The sequence below is a fragment of the Achroia grisella genome, unplaced genomic scaffold (genome assembly GCF_030625045.1).
Source record: "Achroia grisella isolate CSIRO2021 unplaced genomic scaffold, CSIRO_AGI_Agris_v1 utg2156, whole genome shotgun sequence".
NCBI lineage: Eukaryota > Metazoa > Arthropoda > Insecta > Lepidoptera > Pyralidae > Achroia > Achroia grisella.
The window spans coordinates 1,765,428-1,790,897 of NW_026712714.1; the positions used below are offsets into that span (position 1 = coordinate 1,765,428).

At 34.8% G+C, this 25,470-nt stretch overlaps 1 protein-coding gene across 1 annotated transcript; it reads left to right on the top strand.

The window, feature by feature from the left end:
- Positions 1 to 5: 5 nt before the first annotated feature.
- Positions 6 to 24,699, top strand: LOC131842282 (ankyrin-3-like). Its single transcript, XM_059190818.1, has 10 exons — positions 6 to 251; positions 16,189 to 16,304; positions 16,794 to 16,948; positions 17,291 to 17,423; positions 18,041 to 18,223; positions 19,450 to 19,555; positions 20,589 to 20,729; positions 21,591 to 21,682; positions 22,364 to 22,513; positions 23,035 to 24,699. The coding sequence occupies exons 2-10, from the start codon at positions 16,194 to 16,196 to the stop codon at positions 23,353 to 23,355; spliced, it is 1,392 nt and encodes a 463-aa protein (XP_059046801.1). The 5' UTR covers positions 6 to 251; positions 16,189 to 16,193; the 3' UTR covers positions 23,356 to 24,699.
- The last annotated feature ends 771 nt before the right edge of the window (positions 24,700 to 25,470 follow it).

The following is a 25,470-nucleotide window of genomic DNA, read 5'->3' on the forward strand; positions in this document are numbered from 1 at the left end:
TTGAAAACAGTTCGCTCATTGCTAGAAAACTGAACACTCGTTGGTTTTGTAGACAGAACGAGACAATACAATTGATTTCTAAACAATTTCTTATTATTATTGCAATTTTATATCAATTTTGAGGTTATAATTTGTAAACGCAAAGCGCGGGAAGAGTCTCAGTCATAAAGTATTTGTTTATTTTTTTCTAAGACAAAGGCATTGTGTTGTACAGTTCGGTGTTTACAGTGAAACGTGCTTCAATTCAAAAGGTAAGTTATTAAACGACTTATAAATACATAATTACTAAGTGCATTAATAAAATAAGTAAATTTAATGTTAATGGAACATTATCCCTGAAATAACACATTTTTATATATTTCACCACAAATATATGAGTCATGGACACAACTGAGCTGGAAAAACTAGAATCTTTATGTAATGAAATATAGTCAATAAACGATAAATAACTATAGGTATATTACATTATTAAAGTTTACATCAAAATAAAAAAACTACATACCTAATTAATTTTATTAATTGTAACTTTTACGTACAGAAAATATAAACAAAATATGCAATATTTCAATTATTTTTATACAATTATGAAATAGTTATTATTACCAAAATCTTGATTGGTTTACCACAAATCCTAAAAAAATACAAATTTAGCTGCCTAGTTAACAGTTTCATTTACTAATCACTGAAGCATAAGGAATTCTTGCGTCTTTCATTTGCTACTAAGATCGCATTTTGGGTTAATGGATTGTGAATAACGCAGATAAGGGGATATGTCGCTTGTTCAATGCGTGTCTGGAGTCGGGACGGTTTCCCAATCAGTGGAAATAAACAAAATATAGTGCTGTTGGACGAGATCGGCAAGCTCTTCGAGAGAATCTTGGCGGGCCGACTCGTCCAACACCTGTCTCAGGTAGGTCCCGATCTCAGCCCGAAGCAGTTCGGGTTCCGAGATTAGACGCGATCTCGCGTGTGCGCTCCCTCTCGGAAGAGGCGACGTCCCAGGGTGGGGTGTTGTTGGCGGTCTCTCTAGACATTAAGAACGCCTTCAACACCCTGCCCTTTGCGACTATTAGGGAGGCGCTGCAGTACCATCGCGCGCCTCCCTACATTCGGGACGTGATCGGGGCCTATCTCGAAGAATCTGCACGGGGCGGAACAGCGTTGTAGTGTCGAGGGAAATGCAACGCGGTGTTCCACAGGGATCGGTTCTGGGCCCGATCCTGTGGAACATCGGGTATGATTGGAACCTGCGAGGCGCCCTTTTAACGGGCACTGACCTCGTGTGTTACGCGGATGACACCTTGGTCACTGCCCGGGGGCGGGACCTACGGGAGGCTACCCGCTTTGCCACGAGCGTGGCGCTGGTCGTTAAGGAGGCTTGGGCTCCAGGTGGCGCTGGAGAAGACCGAGGTCCTAATGCCCAGCTGGTCGTCAGTGGCCAGAGGGTGGGGGTCAAGCCCTGTATTAGGTATTTGGGGCTTGACCTGGACAGCCGTTGGAGCTTCCGCGCTCATTTCCGGAACCTGGTCCCTCGCCTTATGGCAGCCGCCGGCGCTCTTAGCTGGCTGCTGCCAAACGTGAGGGGCCCGGGAGAAGGTTTACCTCGGCGTGGTGCGGTACGGGGCCCCCATCTGGGTGGGGGCCCTTGGTAGGAAAATGTGGCCTGCCTCAACAGGCCACACAGGGTCATGGCCATACGGGCCATAAGAGGCTACCGCACCATATCCGGGGAAGCGGCGGGTCTGCTGGCGGGGTCTCCTCCGTGGGACTTGGTAGCGGAGCTCCACGCGTCAGTGTATCACTGGCGCGCGGAGCGACGTTCCATGGGGGAGGCAACCGCTGGCCATGAGATTGGAGCGCGGAGGTCCGACTTTCGGCGGATCCTCAGGATCAGGTGGAGAGAAAGGCTGGCCAGTCCATCGGCCGGCCTGAGGACCGTCGAGGCTGTCCGTCCCATCCTCAAACGGTGGATGAATAGGAGATGGCCACTGACGTACCGCATGACGCAGATACTAACGGATGCTTCGGGCGGTATCTGTGTCATGTGGCGAGGAAGGAGCCGACGACCGGCTGCCAAGTGCGGAGGTGTTGAGGACACGGCGCAACACACGCTGGACGAATGTCCAGCGTTCGAGAGTGAGCGCCGTGTCCTCACACGAATAGTGGGGGACGATCTCTCGCTGCCGAATTTAGTTCGGAGGATGATCAGTAGCGAGAGATCGTGGCTAATAAGCTCCTTCTGCGAGGAAGTTATCTAGCGGGAAAGCTCGTCCCGCTTCCCTAGCCAGGCCTAGAGGTGGGGGCGTACCCAACTCCGCCCCCCTCTATCCCCCACTGGGGCCGGGGTGACTGCCTTGAGGGAGGCAGTCCCCCCAATCCAAAGGCCCCGGAGGTGTGCGCGTGTACCCACACGCCTCCACAATGGGGTAGGGCGAAATAGGTCGCCCTAACCACTAAACGAGATGGGGCCTGCCCTACAACATCTACAGGGCGGGCCGTCGCCGTCGGAGCTGGGGTAGAATGCACTTGCGAATCCCCTGGCTCCGGCATAGGCGCTCGTAGGTACACCGTGTGGTTTTTAGTGAGTCAAGTCTCACACACCACCTCGCCATCCCTCCGGCGAGGTGACGGTCTTTTGAAGATTTTCCACACGTTAAAAAAAAAAAAAAAAAGATAAGGGGATATGTGAATAATAACTGTTAATTTAGGGTTACCGGGCCAGAAATTTGGAAATGAGACGTAAATTTATTCTTTCATAGCATTACGTTACTTGACCTCTTATCTACATAAAATAATTTAAGTGACTACGCCTATATTTTAATTTTATTGTTTTAAAATTTATTATTCCTTCACTATACGAACCATAGACAAGTAGGTAGAATTAAGAAAATAAATTAAAAACGTGAAGATACGGTATTTATATTACAGATTAAATAGAATACAGAGAAATTTATTTAAAAATAGCGATTAGGTATAATGACCTGTTTTGCACAGAAAAATAACGATTATCTATGACAGATATTCTTCATGCATTTCCCTAAGACATTACCATGATTTGAATTGAACGCCAAAGAAAACAAATAAAAATGCGACTGACTTCATCCCCCATATTGTATTTTTTATGACGTCACATACTGCATCTGTGGTTGTTGTTTAATGTGATTTGTGCCATTAATAATCTGTAATTAATGATGAGATTGACCAGCTATCATGGAAGACGTAGATATAAAACATATGCATCTTAACACGTGTTTGGTTAAGATTGTAGGTAATTATTTTATACTATTTACGTACTATGTATTGAGCCAGAGCCTCGTGGCCAAGTAGCTTTTGATTCCTAGTAATCGACCACAAATCTTGAATTGTATCCAATCTTTAAAAACACTTTTTCTAATATTGGATATTGTCTATGGCTAGAATAAATTTATGAATAAAGGCAATTCCCTTTGTTACATGTCTATGCCTAACTTCTATGTATATCTAATAGATACTTCTATGCTGTTTTTCTTGGAAAAAAAATGTAAATAATTCCTGGACGGTTCACCGCAATGGGTGAACTAATCTAACTTCAACCCATCATCATCATTGATGTCATCTTCCACTAGGCTGCCAGTATACCTGTCTATACTATTATACATTAATCCATTAAAAACAAGTACACCTGAACAGGAAAGCGTGGCGCCACCGGTCGTCAACACTTGATGCGTAGGCGCATGATCCACGGTGATGCGCATAATGAAAACGAAAATAACACAATGTTTACAATCGTTTTATACGCATCAATGAACTGTACTCTTAGTTCTTTGGCCACTTTTATAAAAAAAAAGTACATGAGATTAATTTAAAAAGTATCGAATGAAAGCTTTTCAGCCAGTATTTTACATAGGAAAAATAAACAATTATAAATTGCGGTAGACAGTACGTTGAGGTGATAGAGTCGAAGAGTCGAGGTGTGACGTTATGTCACACATTACGGAGTGGTGATACGGATGGTGATCTCTTATCACATCACATGATGTCACACCTCATGTGACATCATGTGATAAGAGATAGGAAGGTATATATTTTAGTATTACAACTTTAATTATTATAGCCATAATATAACTTTATAAATGAAGTTTGTGTCCAGAATGAATTTCTGTGTCTTCTTACGACTACAATTGTTATTTGTCTAGTCAGTATTATTGGTACTTTATTGCTCACTAAGCTTATTTATCCCACAGTAAATAATAATATATTGTCTATATAAATAATAATGTTTACTAATAATCATGATAATCAATTTAATTAACACATATACAATGAACTACAAATATCATGGTATGAGCGTGGTTTTCCGACATTTTTCCCGCCTGCGGTCAACCGGAAATTACTCGTCTTCTCTATTTTGTTTAATATAATAGTTGATATAGTTGAATATATATCGTTAAATTTTTTTTTTTTTTTAAATAGGTTCTATGATTTAATCGCTATGTAATTTAAGCTATAAATTTTATTTAGAATAGAATAGAATAGAATAGAATAGAAATAAAAAAAAGGCCTTCGCATCCAGCCTTTTCAAATTCAAAAATCATTTATTCATGTAGGACATTTTAGCCGCTTATGAACGTCAAGTTTTTACATTATAATTTTTTTTCCCTACCGTCCAGTTCGGTATATAGATTCAATTGAGAAGAACTGGCAAGAAACTCAATTGAATTACTTTTTTTTTTAAATCCAGTTTATTTACAATGCATAGGTATTTATATAGGTGTCTATGTCTAACATAAAATGAAATCCCGAACATGAAAACTATTGCCATGCACGCTCTTAATTCAAGTAATAGGTTTTAGTATGTCGCCAGAGTATGGTCCCCGATGCCATCCTCTACATGCCCTCATTTATTTATAACCTCAGTTATTAGGGGAAGGGCATTGTCTTATCTGTAGTTATATGGACTTCCGATCCCATCGCTAGCAATGTATGGCACATTGCTATCAGAGAAAATAATCAGTAATTGAAATCATTTTAATAAATTCCTGGTGAAGTTGTCACAATGTGCCAACTGACCTGACCTCATGCATCATATCACTTTCCACTGGTGCTCCGTCAACGAAAACCTTGTGAAAAACAGGTGGGTACACCATTACATTATACATAAAAAAACCTTAGCTATTATAAAAATGTTTAATGCGTTTTCAGCAAAATTTAGTTCATATCTAATACGTTTTAGTTGTAAGCAGGCGATATGTAGTCCTTTGTACTCCCTGTCCCGTCCAGCGGTCGAAACAGTTTCAATATGGCGCGTGAAATTTATCACACCAAAAGTTATGACGTCCTTGGCACCTCTCACCTGAGGATAAAGGTGAATGCCTGATCAACAATCGGCAGATTTTGCCAAGCTAAAGAGGAAACGCCACTACACATCCTATGTGGTTGTAGCCCACTCATGCATAAACGAAATATCCTCCTTTGGAAAGTATACAATCTATCCTGAGCAGATTATTATACGTATTTTTTTTTACTAAAAATGTGACTTTTATTATATAATAGCCTATGTGTTATTCTGATGTATAGGTTATATTGATGTAAAGTTTCATCAAAATCTGTTAAGCAGTCTCTGCGTGAAAGAGCAACAAACATCCTCCATTCATATTATAAACCATCGCTTCTAAGAGTATGCTTCAACTCTTGTCCCTGACGGGTCTAGGTAGCGAACATTGAGGAGCGAGCACAATAGATCTGTGCAGGTCGCAGTCCATCTGAGAAAAGTCCAAAACCGTAAAAAATAATGCCTGGTGTCCATTGACATGGTAATCTTCATGAAGTTTGTAAAGTAAACATATATAACCCCAAGTTAAAAAATCCAGCATATTGAGAGGAAATGGACTATTAAATATGTGGACTAATGATACATTTGCTAGCAATGTACCATTTCAGGTTGACACGCGGTTCCCCTGGGAACTATCGTGATAAATTCCTGGTGAAGTTGCCACGATGGGCAAACTGACCTGACCTCATGCTCATCTTGTCATCGTCCACTGGTGCCCCGACAGCGTAAACTGTAAGCAGCTTCCTGCTGCTAAAAGTTTACGTTGTCAATTATTGTTCTTTGTAATTAATTATCATTGCGAAATGGCGGAAATCTGACTATGAGACAAAAACATAATTATAGTTGTTTGTAAATTATAAAACTTAAACGAGTCTCTGGGAAATAAAATAAGTGAAAAAAAATATATAAGCACGTGTAATTGTCATTTATAGCACAGATAACATAATATTACATAGTTATAGTATAATGAAACCTTTTATATTCTTTAATAAACCACTCGGGCTGCTATTAGCACATCAATGATTTTATTTATTTATTCTTTATTGAATAAAAAAAAATTTTGTACAACAGGCGAGCTTAATGCCGATTTTAGTTTGCAGTTTTGTATTTTGTATTTAATTTTTTAGATTGTATTCACACACTTAAACTTTAAAAAAAGTAATGTAAGAATAAAATTATTTAAAAGAGCAACACGCAATTTTCTTGCTCGTTCTTCTTGTGATGAGACAGCTTTCCGAATGAGCGGTAGATTAAAAAAAATGTGATGACTATTCAAAAGTGCTTCAATATAAATTTATTTGAATAAATTATTTTCTATTTCTATTTAGAACTTAAAAATAATTGACAATTCCTTTTAGATTATAAAAGACACATTATTAATATATTCCTTTATTATCTTCATATGTACCATGTATTTATTATTAGAGTATCCACAATACGACGCAACACGTGTTTAGTTAAGAGTGTAGATGATCTTTTTATACTTTTTACGTACTATATATTGAGCCAAAGCCTTACGATAAGTAGTTTTTATTTTTCTAATTTTCTACAATATTTTTTTTATAAAGAATTTATTAAGTTGGAAGCTTTGAGCACAAAGAAAGTAGATAAAATGTAAAAAGAGGTTTGTAGTGAAAAGTCATCCCCGAATTTCCCTCTTCAGTTCTCAGTCAAGGACGAGGTCAGAGAACTAGTCTATTTTCGGCCATTATGTTTGACCGACGCCATTTTGAGCGTCTGGTGTTTCACCTCGAGTTTACATTTTATTATTAGAGATCTGTTTATTATTAAACATGTCTTTAAAACTTAATGTAGTGGGATTTTTAAATGGAAACAAAGGTTTGTAAGTTGCGATACGCGCTTCGTTCAGTGAACTATGAATTGCCAAACTTCTGTGCATTATGTAAACATATTATACATTAAAATAGTTTTTATACTGCTAGTTTTTACATATATAGGTATAATAGGTTGATATATTGATTGACCACGAAGTAACCATACACTATTCACATAATATGTCTGTCGTTAGGTTACGATTCTAGATTGATACCAACAATTCATCGAACGTGAATTACCGGTGTTAAACTGCAATAAAAACTTAATTATGGGCACTGACTGACCTAGCAAAAGTGTCGAGAGAGTATTATGTGAGTACAGATAATAAATTAATTGATTGTCTTCACCAACGCAACGCCTCTACAAGGTCATTGCGTATAGCATCTGTCAAAGCTGCATTATATTCGTTGCTATAGCAACGCGTATCTAATTGGCATGCTCCCTAGACAGCGACCGTTATAACTTTGCATTGACGTCATGAAATTACAGACAATATAAAGTAGTGTGATTTATGTGATACACGCAATTACGTTTCCGGTGAAGTAAAGTCACATTCAAAGGAAATGTAGTTATTAGTTAAAACCGTTATCTACTTTGTAAAATAACAATAAAAGGTAGGGATGGTAGGGAAAAAAAGTTATAATGTAAAAACTTGACGTTCATAAGCGGTTAAAATGTCCTACATGATTAAATGATTTTTGAATTTGAAATTGAATTTGAATTTAACCACTTTTTATTGATAAATGGTTACAGAAAAAGAATAAAAATGAAGTATAAATTAGGTTTTGGGAGATTAGCATGCAGTCAACTTTACAGAACATTAAAGAAACAGTAAATCTATCAATTTATTAATTTAGAAATTTACCAACAATTTATAAATTACAATATAGGTACATCTTTATACACAACATATAATATGTAAATTAATGAGTTATACACATATATTGCCTGATAAAAACAACAAAATTCCTTCATCATTACATAGTATTAAACAAAGTCACTGTCGCTGTCTGTCCGTCCCTATGTACGCTTAAATCTTTAAACCTACGCAACGGATTTTTAAGTGGTTTTTTTAATAGATAGAGTGATTCAAGAGGTAGGTTTACATATATAATACGTGTGTGTGTACCCGTGCAAACTGGGGCGAGTAGCTATTAACTTATAAAATAATCTCAAATCAGAACTGTACTGTCTTCATAAAATGTACAATAATATATTCTTTGGCCATATTAATTGATATCAGATTTAACACTAAAAATTTAAAAGATCCTGCTAGAATTGTAGAAATTATTAAAGTACTTTTCAAGAAAATAATATCGCATGCAAATATCAATCACCTTTGTCTCGCGTATTTCTGATACACGGTCGATTTTCAAATTTTCAAGCTATCTTTAATATCATGAAGGGTGTATGGTATATGGTATATGGTAGATATTTTGCTCAGTATGGGGGACAAACGAGCTTGCGGTTCACCTGGTGGTAAGTGATTACCGCCGACCACGTGCACCCGCAACACCAGGGGAATTGCAAGTTCTTTTCTTGAAGGTTTCGATATCGTATCGGTTCGGAAATACCAATGCTGGAAGGCGATTCCAAAAAGTGGTTGTGCGTGCCAGTTTCTAAATAGTCACATGCAGTTTTTAAATAGTTTAATGACTGTGTAAATTGATGTGACATTTTAGTCCTCGGAAAAGATTATAGTGGTACAAAATTTCGTTAATACATGATGGAAAATTACTGATATTGATATAAAACTTTACAATGCGGTCATCCCACCCTTTGGACGACTAAAACGTTGTAACTGCCAATTTCCTATTGTAGTACATCTGCCGGTACTTATATGGACACGCCTTGAAGGTACCGAGATGGACTACTGGCACGCGCGAGCTGTTTTCACTCTTGACCTAATTGCTGTAGTATTGCGTACTATATGTTTTTTACTTCTCTGAGAATGATAGATAGTCATACTAAGATATAGATTTGATTTTTTATACTTTGTTTGTATTGAATAATCAAAAACAAGTTTTAATTAATTTTAAAAGTCGTAATTAGCAAGTACATGGGCTTTATTCCAAGCGAATCGCTTGCCCTTTATAATTTGAGAATATGGAAAGAATTATGTAGAAAAATGGCGGATAAAATAGAAAAAAGTATATAAGTCATCATCAAAAATGGTCGGAATATGTTTTTCTCTTCCATTCATTCCTGTACGCAGTCATCGCGTTATTTACTTCCTTTCTTACCATATCATCTTTCACACAGTCCATCCATCTCTTTTTCGGCCTTCCTCTGCCCTTATAACCATCCACAATCATTTGTAACATCTTTCTTAAAATATTATCCTCGTTCCTACGCATTACATGTCCATGATAGACGATTACTCTTCAACCTCTCTGACACCGGTGCCACTTTCATACTTCCTCTAATGTATTCATTCTTTATCTTATCCATTCTTGTCACACCACACATCCACCTCAACATTCTCATTTCAGTTGCATGCAGTCGTCTTTCATCCGTCGTCATAAGAATAAGTATTAAGTAATAATTTAAATCAAGTTTTATAGACTAAAAAATAATGTTAACAAAATTATAGCCGTATGTAAATTTTCCTTTCTATTTTCGCAGTAAAAATAACAAAATTTAAATATAGAACAGTCGAACTGATTCGATAACGTATTAATGTTTTTTGTCCAACAAGGTCAATTCCAAAGAAATCTCTAGACGCTACAAAATATTTACATCCTTTCTCTACTGAAATGCTAATAAAGTAGCATGTACGCGGATTTTCTTCTTTGGAACACATCCAAATAGTATGCCAGTATAAAAAGAGCCGGTGACACCCCAGTTTTTTGTGTCAAATAATAAATCGCGTGTGTCTTTCTGGGTTGGCTGTTTAAATAGGCCGTTGACCTTGATCGATTCAAATTGTGCATAGAGGGCGCCACGTGGTGTTATTGTTTACAAACAGTTGAGTGTCTTATTGTCTATTGGTTTATATCACGGGACCGGATTGTGTAACTGCGTCGCAATACATAGGTGTTAACATATCATCATTCTTATTCCAAAAAAAGTATAATAAATCCTCCTTCAATAACTGCATGTAGCATAACTGCATTATTACAAAGTGTTAAATATTATAGTCTATTTTAGAATAATTTAGAATAAGTGTGTTACGAGTGCATACACCCTAGATCAAGCTTGTTTGCCATTTCAATCATCAGCACTGAAATTATAAAAAGAAAAGATTTGTATTTTTCTATGTTTGTAATTAATAAACTCAAATCTGCAGTTGTTTCGTCGCGAACTTTCTACATTAATTTTATGGTTAGTTTTTTTAGACCCTCAATATCGATGTTTATTACTCGAAACGCATAGCAATATGCTACATCGGTAGATTTGAGCTTATGATGAACTGGATTTCAAAAGCCTTTCACCATTACAATGCTACCCTTTATAATGTATCCATTAGTCAGATAGGCTATATTTATTATAATAAAAAATAACAGAATCCCTATTAAAACTTCAATAATATAACCGATTGTAAAAAAACATTTAGGTACTCTACGTTTATAAAAAAAAACCGGCCGGGACGGGCCGTTGGTATAATTGTCTATGACAAATTATTATCATAATAGTTGTCAAAAACTGATCTCAATCAAACAGTCAATAAATAATGCTACACAATACTGGTATCCTTTCACTCTGTAATTAAAAATAATGTTCTCATTAGCTCCTGCGTAATCAATGGAAAAACTCGTGATTAAAACCATAGATAATATACTATTTCAACAAACAATATGACGTTTAATGATACGTAGCTATTTAATTCGTAAAAAGAACAGACAAAAATGGCGGCCGTCCAACGCGTGTCATTGCCACGCCGCGCCGGATTGAAAACACGCAATCAGTTTTCTTAGAAGTATGAAACGGAAAATAAAAGTTCTCTTTGTTCAATGTCATTTTTGTTTTTCGTATAAAATCCACACGTGAAGACGGCCAATTCCTAACCTATCATACAATACTCAGCTTAATCCTTAGAGACAACCAGGTTGTAATGTTATGCCTCGGTTTCCTCTCGGTTTTGAACGGTTTTTTAAAACGTTTAACGTCAGAAGCTTCTAGCTTCTTCAGAAGGAAAAGGAGAAAGACTTTGCCCTTCATTTCGAATCCCCTATTGAGTACTTTGACAGCTGTTCAGGGCTTTTTGCTTAGATTTAACTTAATTGATTATATATTAACACAAAATTGATTTGAAATCAATTTTATGTTTTACACAATATCCCGGAAAGTAGTGTTAGAAACAGAAGAGTTGAAAATGACATTTATTTCGTCTACAGTCTAGCTTCATCTTCCAATTAGGAAGACTACCAATTTTCTCTAATAAAATATAAAAAAGACCTACTTATTTACTATATGTAATACTATATGTATATAAGATTTTTTGCAGAGCTTTATGCAATTGCGTCCTTGTTTGAATCTCCAAAAATTAATTGCAATTGCATTTCCCTTATTTCAATATTAATTTGATTTGCACTTTAAAATACATAATTTAAATAAATATTTAAAACATTAGCAAAGGAGAAATTATCTCTAAAAGAGTCTTCCAGTCACCTCAAAACAGCGTGACACAGGAGATGATGAGTGGGTTACAGAAGTGCTGCATATAATAATTGTAAAAAAGACAAAAGTCAAATAATGAATTAAAAAATGAAGGAACTAAAACAAGACTTTTAAGTATAAAGTATAATACAAATTTTTAACTAGGCTAATAGCTGTTGACTTGCAAGATTTCGAAGTCCATAAAGCCATTTTATAGTGATGTAGAAGTGTGAGACAGCTAGATATTACGATAAAAATTATTATCAACAATGGTTGATGAGTAGCTTCCTGAGGTGCGTTTAATGGCTACTATAATTTCTTCATAACTTCCACAAAAAATATTTTTTGGCTCTGAGTGTAGGCGATTCTGTACTCTTCTCTACGGTTTGTATACTCTGTGACGCGCCATTATTTATTCCGTAGATGCATAAAACTATAACATTGCACTAAAACTGTGTTTGATTTATTATGTAACATTATTTACATCTAATAGCAACGAGACATCTGTAACATTATTGGGCAAATTGCCCGCCACAACACGACCCCAATGGGCAAAAATATTATTAAAATTTAGCGCGTAGAATTTTTCCCAACCTATATTTCCTTTGCGTAATAGTTTATCTACGTTGTTTTCTAAATTTGTTATTGATTTATTTAATGGCGGAAGACATTTTGTAAGCAACGCGAGTTCGCGTGTACCGAACTGCGCGGGAAATGGAAATAGCCGATGAAATATTATTAAATTAATGTTGCTATACGCACTTTATTTTTTTTATTAGGAAGTATGTTAAGGAAATATTTTGATACAATATTATGTTATCTGTGTTAGAACTACTTAGACGCATCACATCACATATCACAGACAGGACACAATAATAGTTAAATATGTAAATTAATACAAAAGATTAATAACTAGCTAATCCCGCGACTTCGTCCGCATGGAATTTAACTTTATTTTTCTAAAATAAAAGTTGCCTAAGTTACTCCTTATTACATCAGCTACCTGTATCAAACAGACCGACAGACAGACAGACAAAAATTGTAAAAAGTGTTTTTTGGTATATGTACCGTATTTATATTTATAGGCATGTAGTAAAAAATTATTATTTCAATATTACAAACAGGCACTCCAATTTTTTATAGATTTATATGAATAGATTATAGATTAGTGAATTCGCGTAGGTTCAAACGTTCATGACGCCCAAGAGGTCGTGAGTTCAAATCTGGTGGACACAAAAAGAATCTAACCAATTTTCTAAGGTTCAACATTGATACAATCCGAAATAATCCTGAGATAACAGTCGTTTAAATGAATTTTAGATTATTAATAAGAAAGTTTTATACATTCGTTACAAATCTATAGACTTTTAATTGTAGGTATATATATAATTAAAAACATAAGTTTCTGACAGTGAGTGTGGAGGTTAATGTCCTCTCTAATTAGAGATACTATTTAAGAGGATTGCTTCAGAAAACCTATTACTCACTTTTCACCGCAGTCATCAAACAATTTGGCACAAAAATGTATCTCGCTATTAGTTAAACTTGCTTCTAATTGTTTAGTCCAGGAACAGTGTGATTGTATATAGTAGTCTCAATGGTCTAGCGGTTTAAGCATATCGCTTTACTTCAGATAGTCACGGGTTCGATTCCTCGCACGGTGCAAACATGAGTATGATGGTTTGTATCGGTCTGGGTGTTTCTATGTATATATAAAAGAAATGTGGCGTGCTATACTGCTATAAGACCACAGATTTCCTAATGAGTTGTCAGAATTAAAAGAAAATAATTATTACTCGCGACTTCACTTGCTTTTTACGGATAAAATATAGTTTATGTTCATTCTGCGGGTGCTGCTTGTAGGGACTGGTCTGCTCTAATCACTATGACTGATTTCCTCTTATTAATTGTTTAATTAGTTGGTTATATATTCAATATTTTTTCTATTTGAGTATTTAATTGAATTAGTGCTAATTGGTGGTTTGTATTCACACACTTAAACTTAAAAATGTAAAGTAAATTAAAATTATTTAAAAGAGCAACACGCAAGTTTCTTGCTCGTTCTTCTTGTGATGAGACAGCTTTCCGAACGAGCGGTAGATAAAAAAAATGTAATGACTGTTCAAAAGTGCTTCAATGTAAGTTTATTTGAATAAATGATTTTCTATTCTATCTATCACGAAAAGTATTCTGAGGAATTGTTCTGATTACCTACTACAAGCTGCAGATATTCACAAACGTACTACCCACCAGAAACTAAAATACCATCCTGATCTCCTGGCTGACTGGTGGTCCTCTACCGTGCGTTTTCCAGAAACTTTTTGTTACGCACAAACACATTGTGGAATCACATTATAGTAAGTGTTTTTACGAACCAATATGATATTGAAAGTTTCATGAAAAGATACCATACGACGGGCCGCAAACTAGTTGGCCCCTATGCCATATAAAAAAATCTCCACTGATTCAATGGTAATATAAAATCTATCTGCATTACTCGTGAAAAGGTAATCGACAGACGGACATACTTTTGCAAAGAAATAGAAATAGAAATAATCTTTATTCAAATAAACTTAATATAAGCACTTTTGAATAGTCAAGTTTTTTTATTCTACCGCTCATTCGGAATGCAGACTCATCACAAGAAGAATGAGCAAGAAATTTGTGTGTGAGCAACACACAAATTCCAAAATAAATATTGATTTACTTAAAGATGTCTGTTGTTCTTGATTATTAAAGATTTTTGTATATTTATTTATTTTATTTTATTTATATAACTTCAATGCACAAAATACCAAGGTAAAAGTACATATGGCGGACTTAACACCATGCGGCGTTATCTACCAGGCAACCATGAGTGGTGCAGAGAAAGATTTTTGGCGGTGCACTAATATAGATGAGAAATGTCAAAAAAAAGATATATATATAAATATAAAGCAAAATATTTTAAATATAAATTTCAATAAAAATTAATAATAATAATAAACATACATAAATAAATGTATAAATATAAACATAGATATATAAATATTATATATAAATAAATACACAATACATAATTATATCCATACGAAATTAAATTACATAGGGGACTTTAGCAGGTATTGAAATCATCTACTTACAGTATGAAACAATGTAAGAATCATTGTAGAATCATTGATTCCGCTTAAAAAAAGAACTATATTTAGACAGTGCGGTAACTTTTAAATCTGCGAATGACGTCTGCCAAAGAACCATTCATCATCGTGTCATCATTGTAATAAGCTTAATAGCTTACTCGACACCGGTAACATGTCTAAACAGAATTGACGAGTTGTAGAAAATTTAGTACAATATCTTTTTAAAGTTGATAACATTTTGTACATACAACTTATACATATATCAATGAAATACTCGATTTTCACCAAACAAAATGACCTATGTACACATCTTTAGCTCAGTTGGATGAATAATCTTGATCAACGAACGATAGCTTGTTACAATCAACAAGCTATTACTCGACACCGGTAACATGTCTAAACAGAATTGACGAGTTGAAGCAGTAATAAATAATCTTTATTCAAATAAACTTAATATAAAAGTAGTTATTTTTAAACTTCCTAATGAAGTTAATACGGTTCTTAACACTGTCATATTCGTCTCCATACAAAACGTGCTAATTCATCATCTGCTTCTTTCTTATCCTATTTATTTAGTCGGCGTAATATGTTTTTCTCTTCCATTTATCCCGGTTCGCAGTCATACTCCCTTTCTTATCATCTTTCACACAGTCCATCCATCTCTTTTTTGGCCTTCCTCTTCCCTTATAACCATCCACATTTATATGTAACCTTTCTTAAAATATTATCCTCGTTCCTACGCATTACATGTCCATACCATGATAGACGATTACTCTTCAACCTCTCTGACACCGGTGCCACTTTCATACTTCCTCTGAAGATGTTACATTCATATGTAACATCTTCCTTAAAATGTTATTTATCTCTTAAAAACGTGCTAATTCAGCGAGTTAATAAAATATTGTAGAAAATTTACAATCTTTTTTCTTTTTAAACTTGATAAAAGTTTGTACATACACATCAATGAAATACTCGATTTTCATCAAACAATATGACCTACACATCTTCAGCTCAGTTGGATGAACAATCAATCAACGAATGATGGCGACACACAGCACTCACGATATCAGTACACTTATTGACTGTTTCATTCTTTTTTATGATGTGTTTATTTTTATTTTGTAGGTACTTGTTAATCATAGTTTAATCCTCATTACAGGATACTCAGCTGATCAGATCTAGATCTTTGTAGAAAATTTTTTTGTACCGATATAGTTGTGCTTTATTCTCATAACCCTGAGAATGAAAGTAAATAGAAGCATATTGATTTCCTATTCCGTTGTAATACTAACTATTTATCAAGTCTAATTAATGTTGTTTCAGTTACAATGCCTTCTGAAGTAATCTCGGAGAAGTCCCTCCAGAGGGAGCTAGCTGACTCCATCATTCGTATGGTACCTCTTGACGAAATACGAATACTACTGGCTTGTGGGGCTAAGGTAAACTTCAAATTGAAAAGTCTGGTAACCTCCTAAACTCCTGGGCTAAAATTATAGTCTTTTTTTATGTTATGGAAAAATCTTCAAAAGACCATCCCTCCATCCGAGGTGGGATGGGATGTTGCGTGGGATTCTTGCACATTAAAAGACCACACGGTGTACCTACGAGCGCCATTGCTATAGTCGGGAGGTTGGGTAGCATTCTACTTCGGCAGGCCTCATCTCGTTGTTAGGGAGATCTATTTAGTTCTACTGAATATTGGAAACATATGGGTGTAATACTACGACCTACATAGATCTATTGTGTTTGCCCTTTTTCGGTGTTCGCACCCTAGACCTGTCAGGGACAAGAATTGAAGGATATTTTTAGGAGCGATGGTTTTTGTCTCCTTAAGGTAGTGATTAAGTGAATTTTGAAGGATTCGTTAATTCAGTTAATTAAGTGAGTCCGTCAAATCAAATAGATGTAATGATATAATGAGGTTTCAGGTAAACGAGCCAGTTACTCAAGGACTCCGGCCGCTGCATTACGCCATCTGGCAGCGATACCTGGAGGCCACCAGGCTGTTACTGGTCAGGGGGTGTGACGTCAACGCCAGGGATGACTGTGGGTATAGCGCTCTCCATCTGTCTGCTGAACACGGGTCAGTATCTATACATTGTAGACTAGTTGTGCCTGCGACTCTGTCCACGCGGAATGATCTTGGATAGCATTTTGGAAAAAATCTGCTTTTGACGAATGAAATAAACAAAACAATGACCCAATGAAATCTAATCTATAAAAGTCAAAGAAAAAAGTTCATTGTGTTGTTCATCAGTATCAGTTTTTCATGTTAGTAATTATTGTTCTATCACAATAAAACTGTATTGGGATTTAACAATAATTACTGACAGGAAAAACTGATTGGCATGGGCAAACAGTGGGCATTTTCTAATACATTGATTGGACTGTATTTATCTTATTATTATGTTTTTTCTCTCACCAGTTACACAGAACTGGTCAAGTTGCTGCTGGAGAGTGGCGCTGCTGTGGATTACAGGCCTGACACTGGCGAGGAGTTTCCGAGGACTACGCTGTGCGATGAACCTCTGAGATTGGCTATTAGGAACAAACATTATGTAAGTTTTTTTATTATATATACCTATTACTAATATTTACATAACCTAATTGTACAACTAAGAACCTAAAATTAAATATATATATATATATATTCAATACTGACTGTAATGCATGTTGGTTCCAACATTTGTATTAATGAGTAAGATTTTTATAATAATAATATAAGAATATCTGAGGGCGATTCACACAGCGCCATCTAGTTCCAAGCTAAGTATAACTTGATTTATAGGTACTAGACAACTGATATGAATGCTTAGAGACTGCCTCGGTGGTCTCGCGGTTTAGCACACCGCCATACTCTCCGATGGTCGCAGGTTGGATTCCTCGTATGGTACAAACATTTATATTCATGAGTATGATTATTTGTATTGATCTAGATGTTTTTTATATATTATATGTATGTATTTACAAAAAAAAATAATCTATGTATTTTTATCAGTTGTCTAGAACACATAACACAAGCTTTGCTTTACTTGGGACTAGATGGCGTTGTGTGAATTGTCTAGGATTATTATGATATACATTTGTACTACCAATTGATACCTATGTATCATATATACATATAATAAATAAATAGAACTATGTGTAAGGTAATAAATTCTTGAAACCTATACAGGAAGTGGCTCGTCTTCTGCTCGAGCATGGTGCGGACCCCAACAAGCGGTACTTCTTCGGCTCCGAGATCAACCTGGTTTCCGACCCTGAGTACTTAGAGCTGCTGCTCACATTTGGAGCCAATCCTGACTCAAGGGATCGAGCTGGTCTAACCCCGCTTATGAAGGCAGCTAGACAACGAAAGGTGAGTGTAACAGATCTTTATTATGTACATTATAAGAAAAAAGAAGAAGAAGAATGGGATAGAAGATACTGGGGTCTATTAGTCCCTATTCGAATTACAGGCGGAGGAAAGTACCAACTTAAATTAAATCTTTATATATAAAAATTACATGTCACGTTGCTTGTCCGCGATGGACTCCTAAACTATTGAACCGATTGCAAATTTGATTTGCACGTTGTGTGCAATTCGATCCAACTTGAAAGATAGGATAGCTTACATCTCAATTTATAGTTTCAATATTATTTTATTGAAGAACCTTAGCTATAACAACGCGTGGCCGGGTCTGATGGTCTTTTATAAAAATTGAGGGTTTATTCCGCAGAATATGACATAGTGCAACAATACATAATATAAAAACTATGGGTCATTTCCAACTTTAAAGCTTTCTTTGCTATTAATAATTTGGTTGCCAATTCAGTTAAAGGATTTTCTTCATGTTCATCGTATCATCCTCCACTGGTGCCTCGCCAGCGTAAACTGTTAGCGCAGGCGGGTGCAACAAACTTTAATTAGATACTAAAAAAAATTCACCAATTCCATTATAGAAAAAAAAATTATATGTTATGATTTGTAATGGCTTTCTCATATTAATGTTTAATATATATTCATATATATTTTTAATAATAAGTATTAGTAGGTATTTGTATTGTATTATGTACAGCAGCCAACAGAATATCAGCGCTGCAGATTTATCTGTAGCTTTATTTGGTTGCCTTTTCACATTTTCGACACATAAAGTCACCTCCATATCTTTTAATTTTTCTTGTATTTTTTCTGTACCTCTTGTATGCTACGTTTACAATTATACAGACCTAATTGGCGACTATAGAGTTTTATTTGTCTATCTTTGTTTTATTGGGTTGTTTGGGCTATTGTCAAGCGCATGGATCTGTAGCACTGCGACCAGTATAGATCTATTGTGCTCGCCCTTTTCAAAGTGCACTACCCAAACCTAGAGAGTAGAGAGGTAGAGTAGAGTCAGGGATAAGAATTGAAGGATATTCTTAGAAGCGATGGTTTTTATCTCCTCAGGAAAGAGTGTAAACTTTCCAAAGGAGATATAATGTTTATGCATGAGTGGGCTACCACATAGGATGTGTAGTGGCGTTTCCTCTTCAGTTTGGCAAAAATTGCAGATTTCTATCTATCTATTTAACTTAATAATATATTCCTTATCGTTGTGTCAGGGTATGGATGCAGTTCTGCTGCTGATCAGCTACGGTGCTGATGTGAACGCGATGGCGGATGCCAGGAACGACTACCGGACTGTGATGCATTATGCTGTACTTAGCGGTAAGTTCTTTAAATAGAAATAGAAATAATCTTTATTCAAATAAACTTAATATAAGCATTTTTGAATAGTCACATTTTTCATTCTACCGCTCATTCGTAACGCAGACCCATCACACAAAGAATGAGCATTAAAACTTGTGTGTTGCTCTTTTAAATAAATATCTATTATTTTAATTAAAGATTTATTTTGAATTAAAGACCTCTGCTTCATGTGGTACGTACATTGCATTGGGATTCCTACTAATAATTGAATTCCAAAAAGGGGATTGTTAGTAATGTGGAGTAATAATCCAGCCAGCATTGTACCATGTCAGTTTGACCTCCACTTTCCCCTTGAAACCCTCGTGATTAATTTCTCGTGAATTCGTCACGATGCGGTGACCTGACCTCACAATCATCTTATCAAACTCCACTGGTGCCCCGCCAGCGTAAACCGTTAGTGCAGGCGAGTGCACCATTCCACTATCCTTTAAAGGAGCTCTGGTTGTTGTTATGGGCGAGTTTTCTTCTTATTTCCTCGTACTACACGATTTAAGGCCACAGACTAATTCAACATATAGATACAAAATCCCGTGTGAATGTTATTGTTACGCTATCATGCAAAAAGTAATTAATGTATTTTAATTAATCTTTACATTATTTAACTTATTTTTTAGCAAAAAGTAATTAATGTATTTTAATTAATCTTTACATTATTTAACTTATTTTTTAGGCCAATATATAATCCGCATTAAAAAGTAGCCTATGTACTTTCTCAGGGTCTAGACTATCTGTGTACCAAATATCATTTAAATCGGTTCAGTAGTTTTGACGTGAAAGCACGACAGACAAATAGTTAATTTCGTATTTATAATTAATAAGGAAGTAAGGATATGGTATAAGATTTCAAATACCTAAATATAGATAGAGCATTAATAAAAGAGAAATTAAAATAATTCCATGTATACTCATAAATAATTATTTTTCTTCTATCTTTCCACATAATAGACTATCACCTTCTCCCTCTAACATCAGAACACCTATCGTATTCCAGGTAGCACAGAGGTAGTGAACCTGATGATAAAGCAAGGCGCCCGCGTCAACTACGAATGTCCAGAACTGAGCAAGCCCAGTCCCCTAGACCTGGCCATCTTGAAGGGAGACGTCCCAATGGTGCAGATGCTGTTAGCAGCTGGTAACGTATACTTGCTACACTTAAAAACATGCAAAATCACAATATTATTATATTTGAATTAAACATAAATATAGATATTTATATATTATATGATGGCCTCGGTGGTCTAGCGGTTAAGCACAGCGCCTTAATTCCTATGGTCGCAGGTTCGATTAATCGCACGGTACAAACATTTATATTCATGAGTATGATTTTTTTTATCGGTCTGGATGTTTTCTATGTATAATATGTATGTATTTACGAAGAAAAAATATATCTATATATTTATATCAGTAGTCTAATACTCATAATACAAGCTCTGCTTACCGTGGGACTAGATGGCGCTGTGTGAATTGTCCTGAGATTATTATTATATTTAAGTATTAAGTATTTACTAATGTATACAAAATATAATATAATATATGTGTATTTATATAGTCGTAATTTAGCATCCCCTCCAGAGGAGCACATTAAACAATTAAAATTTTTCCCGTATCAAATCGCGGCTGAAGTAGTTAATATCAACATCCAATGAAGAGTTGAAACAAATAAAATTTATAAAAAAATTGCTACACCTAATGTTTTGTATAAACATCCATTCGAAAAATATACAAATGAAGAAATTCTCAATTCAATTGTGATGTTTTTTTTTCGTTTGACAGAGTTTATTTCCGTTTTTGATTTCGCATTAATTTTGTAAATATTGAATTTAGCTTAATATATTATGCCAAGTTGGTCCATTGCATTCTTTTGTGACATAAAAGATGTAGAACTATCTTTTATCAGAAGAATCATACACGCAACCTGTGCGTGATTCTTTTTTTACGTCGAAGGTTTTCTTTTCGAATTTGAGTGATTTTTGAATTTGAATGATTGCGGCAGGTGCCCAGGTGAATGCGTCGAGTTCAGTGATCGGGTCTCCACTGCACGTGGCCTGCTCCGATAACATCTCCTGCCGGGATGAAATAGTTAAAGTGAGTCATTTTATTTATCTTAATCTAATAATATTACTAGCTGACAGTTGTAGCAAAGGTTGTTTTGTCATATGAATTAATATCGCTATTAAAAAATAGGGGTTGGTGATAGAAGAGTGAAAAATTAGGATTGAATATATTTTTAATGGCACGTTATAAAAAAATAAAAAAAAATTGTCGAAAAAATGGAAAAAAAATTTTTTGTTAGTCACCCATAACACTTAGGGGTATAAAAATTTGTTAAAAACCTATTCTATAATTTACTGAATATACATATAAAATTTCATCAAAATTGGTAAAGCCGTTTCGCAGGTGTATAAACACGAAACCTGTGATACGAGAATTTTATATATTATATTTATATTTCTCCACCACGTGGGCTCGTGGCACGTGGGCACCACATGGGCATGTTAGGCTAGAAGCAAGTATATATTACGTCGGTTAAATAGAAAAATGGCAGTATTCAAAATGTACATTTTTAACAAGACAATAACTAAAAGTTTAAATTGTTTTTCCTTTAAAGTTTTAAATATACATAAAAGTATTATATATAATTTTAAAAGTATTTAGATAATGATTAAGACTGCGTGGTTAATTTAATTGACTTATATAAAAGGAGGCAATTCTAGCTTCTAATTTTGAAAAATGTCATTTTTCTATTTAATATATAATATTTTCCAGATCCTTCTAGAAAGTGGAGCCGACCCTAACCTCAAGGTTTACAACGATGAAGACGCGACGCAGCTGCGGCCAGCTCTTGCTGAGTACTTGGCCAGCAATCCGGAGCCCAGCGCGGAGATTGTAGCCATGCTGCTCAGATATGGAGCCAGGGTAAGGAAACTACTACTAGGAAGGAAGTCACACTATTATGAGTAACTAATTCATAAATGGAATATTTTTTATTTTTTTTATTGGTTAACTAGCTGTGCCCGCGGGTTCGGCCGCGATAAAATTCAATATAAAATATAGCCTATGTGTTATTCTGATGCATAAGCTTTATTACTGTGAACTTACACCAATATCCTGGTAGAGAACTCAGACTGGTAGAGAACTCTCTTAGATTTATATTTAGGTATCAAAGTTTGAATAAAAACTTTCGTCTTGGGACACTGTAAAGGCCAGCCACGGCCAACAGCAATAAAATAGTTCTCGCACAGATAACATAATCTTACATAGTTCTAGCTTGGCTGGCTACACTAGTACCGTCGGCTCTACACGTACAACGGCCCAAATGAGAGGCTAAGTGCACAAAATTGAGTGCAACTTACATTACATTATTAGTTCGATAAAAATAGTTTCTTGTCAAAATAATATCTTAATACTGAAAATAATTTATTCCTTTATTATTCTAGGTCATCATGAAAACTCAATTTCGCGATCCGGACGGCATCCTCAACCATCTCCAGAACGTCACCGCTGAACAATACCAGCACATCTTCTATCTTCTTCTAGAGGCAACAGAAGCTTTCGATCTGTGCATGATAAAAAGAAATAGCGTCTTAACTCCTACTCAAAAACAGGCCTTAACTCAACGTGCTATGTTACCAATTCCCTTAATTGCACAATGTAGAGTATTTCTTCGTAAATATTTTAGTACTTCTCTAATCGATGTTGTTGATAAATTGGAAGTACCTAAAACTTTACACCGTTATCTTCTGTTCGAATGCAGTTAAGAATTTTCTTCAAACATAACGGATTCATCAATTATTGGCAGAATGTACGTAGTTCCTTTGCTTCGGCAATAAAAAAAGGAAAACAGACTAGTGTTGCTAGTCCCAAATGATTTACCCTATTTATGGAAAATCAGTGGACTAAGGATTGGTATAAGTATTTTATAATCTGGCATGTAACTTTTCGTGTAAATTCGGCTGGAGACATTATATATACCCCGGCCGATGTTTATGTTATCTTAGAAGGTATTTGAAAGATGTAGAATCAATTGTACTGAAGTTTATATTTAGTAAGTCGATGAGAAAACCTGGTCTCAATATATTATATATAAAACGAACTATATTTAGTATTTTAGTTTATAATTAAGTATAATGCATATTCTTTAACTATTAAGCTAGCATTATCCCTCTTCTAGCGAGAGATTTATTCTCAGTGATAGGTTTATTTGTTAAGATAATGATGAATACATTATATTGTCATTAACATGTAGCATTTTCTGATGTAATAAAATATAGTAAAAGAAATAAAAATAGAGATTAGACAAACTATTCCTTAACTATATCTCAAATAGAGATATCTTATGAATATTATGTTTATTATTAGTCGACAATTTCAAATTGTCTAAAAGATTATTATAAAAAAAATATAGAAAAGATATTTTTATTGTTTTACTAATTTCCAATCAATTGAAACTAAATTTAATTTTATCCAAGGCGGAATTTTATTTCTATTATGTGTATAACTTATCTAAGCCTCAATATCTATTTTCCCGTCAAATGATTTGCTTCCTCAGTGTTTGAAATTAAAGGGAAGGAGTCTTGGACTTCATATTTGATATAATTTACAATATCATGGATTCTGTTTCTGAGCAGGTATCGTTGTCCTAAATTGTTTAATTAATATAACCCCTGTAGCCTACCGGTAGTAGGTAGTGAGGTTTGGTGTTCGACATTCGGTCAGACCAAATAAGATTTTTTAATTTGGCTATTGTTTTCTTCTTTGAAATACAGTTTGAAACAGGCAGCTTTAAATTACGTTAAAACTTACTCGTATTTAAAACAAGAAATATAAGCAACTGTGTCATAAATTCTGGGTTATTTTACATCCTAATATTCGGATATTTAGTTTGATACACACGGTATACTAGCATCAAGCAATAGTTCTGATCGTGTGACGTTTATGATTATAAAAATATTATGTCGCATCTTGTATTACTTTGATATTGCTTGAAAACTATGTGATACGTTGTGATATATTTATAGTATTAAGTGTTGTTTGTACGGTGATTCCTCATGGAGATATATTATAATAACCATGAGACCGTATTTTGTAATCCAAATAAATGTGTGAAATATTCAGTATATTTATTTTATTTCTTTAATTTCCCTTCAGCAGTTCTATATTTGATGACCATGATGATGCCCGAATAAGTTTGAATCCAAATGTTAAATTTTACCGCAATATGAGATCTGACTCTATTTGCTGTTTGGAGAAAAATGACATATTATGTACAAGTCGTACATTCAATTAATGCTAACATATTTGTTATGTTAGTTTATTTATTAAAAAATAGTATTTGGTATTATTTACTCGTATTATTACCAAATACGAGTAAATAATAGGTACTTTATGTCAAGGTGCAGGACCAAGGTGCTAACAGAAAGACGTTTTGATTGAGACTGTTTAATAAAGGAACATGCAATACAGTACCCACATAATATTCATAATACAATTACCCACATCCCCCTTATCAAAATAAATGAAGTATGTATGTATAAAAATTTACACAATCTATATTTATATATACCTTTTGACGCTTACTTATATATTATATTAATAATTATTTCAACATAATAAAATTAAGACATATTTATATTTGTAATTTTGTATTTACAATGTAAAATAATAGAGTAGTTTATATCCATATTTCACTACATATATATATATTTTATTTTTTATTATTATATAAATTTATTTTTAAATTCATCTTTATTCTTACCAATCACAATTACATAAACACAACTGATGGAAGAAATTAAATATTAATAATATACAATCTTTATAACTTAATTAACACATATTAGTGCCATTGGCTATTTAAATTTTCAACATTGATG

Coding starts and splice junctions, on each gene's coding strand:
- LOC131842282 (XM_059190818.1), top strand. CDS start 16,194: ATGCCTTCTGAAGTAATCTCGGAGAAGTCCCTCCAGAGGGAGCTAGCT. Junction 17,424..18,040: donor CTATTAGGAACAAACATTAT/GTAAGTTTTTTT, acceptor AAACCTATACAG/GAAGTGGCTCGTCTTCTGCT. Junction 21,683..22,363: donor GCCGGGATGAAATAGTTAAA/GTGAGTCATTTT, acceptor AATATTTTCCAG/ATCCTTCTAGAAAGTGGAGC.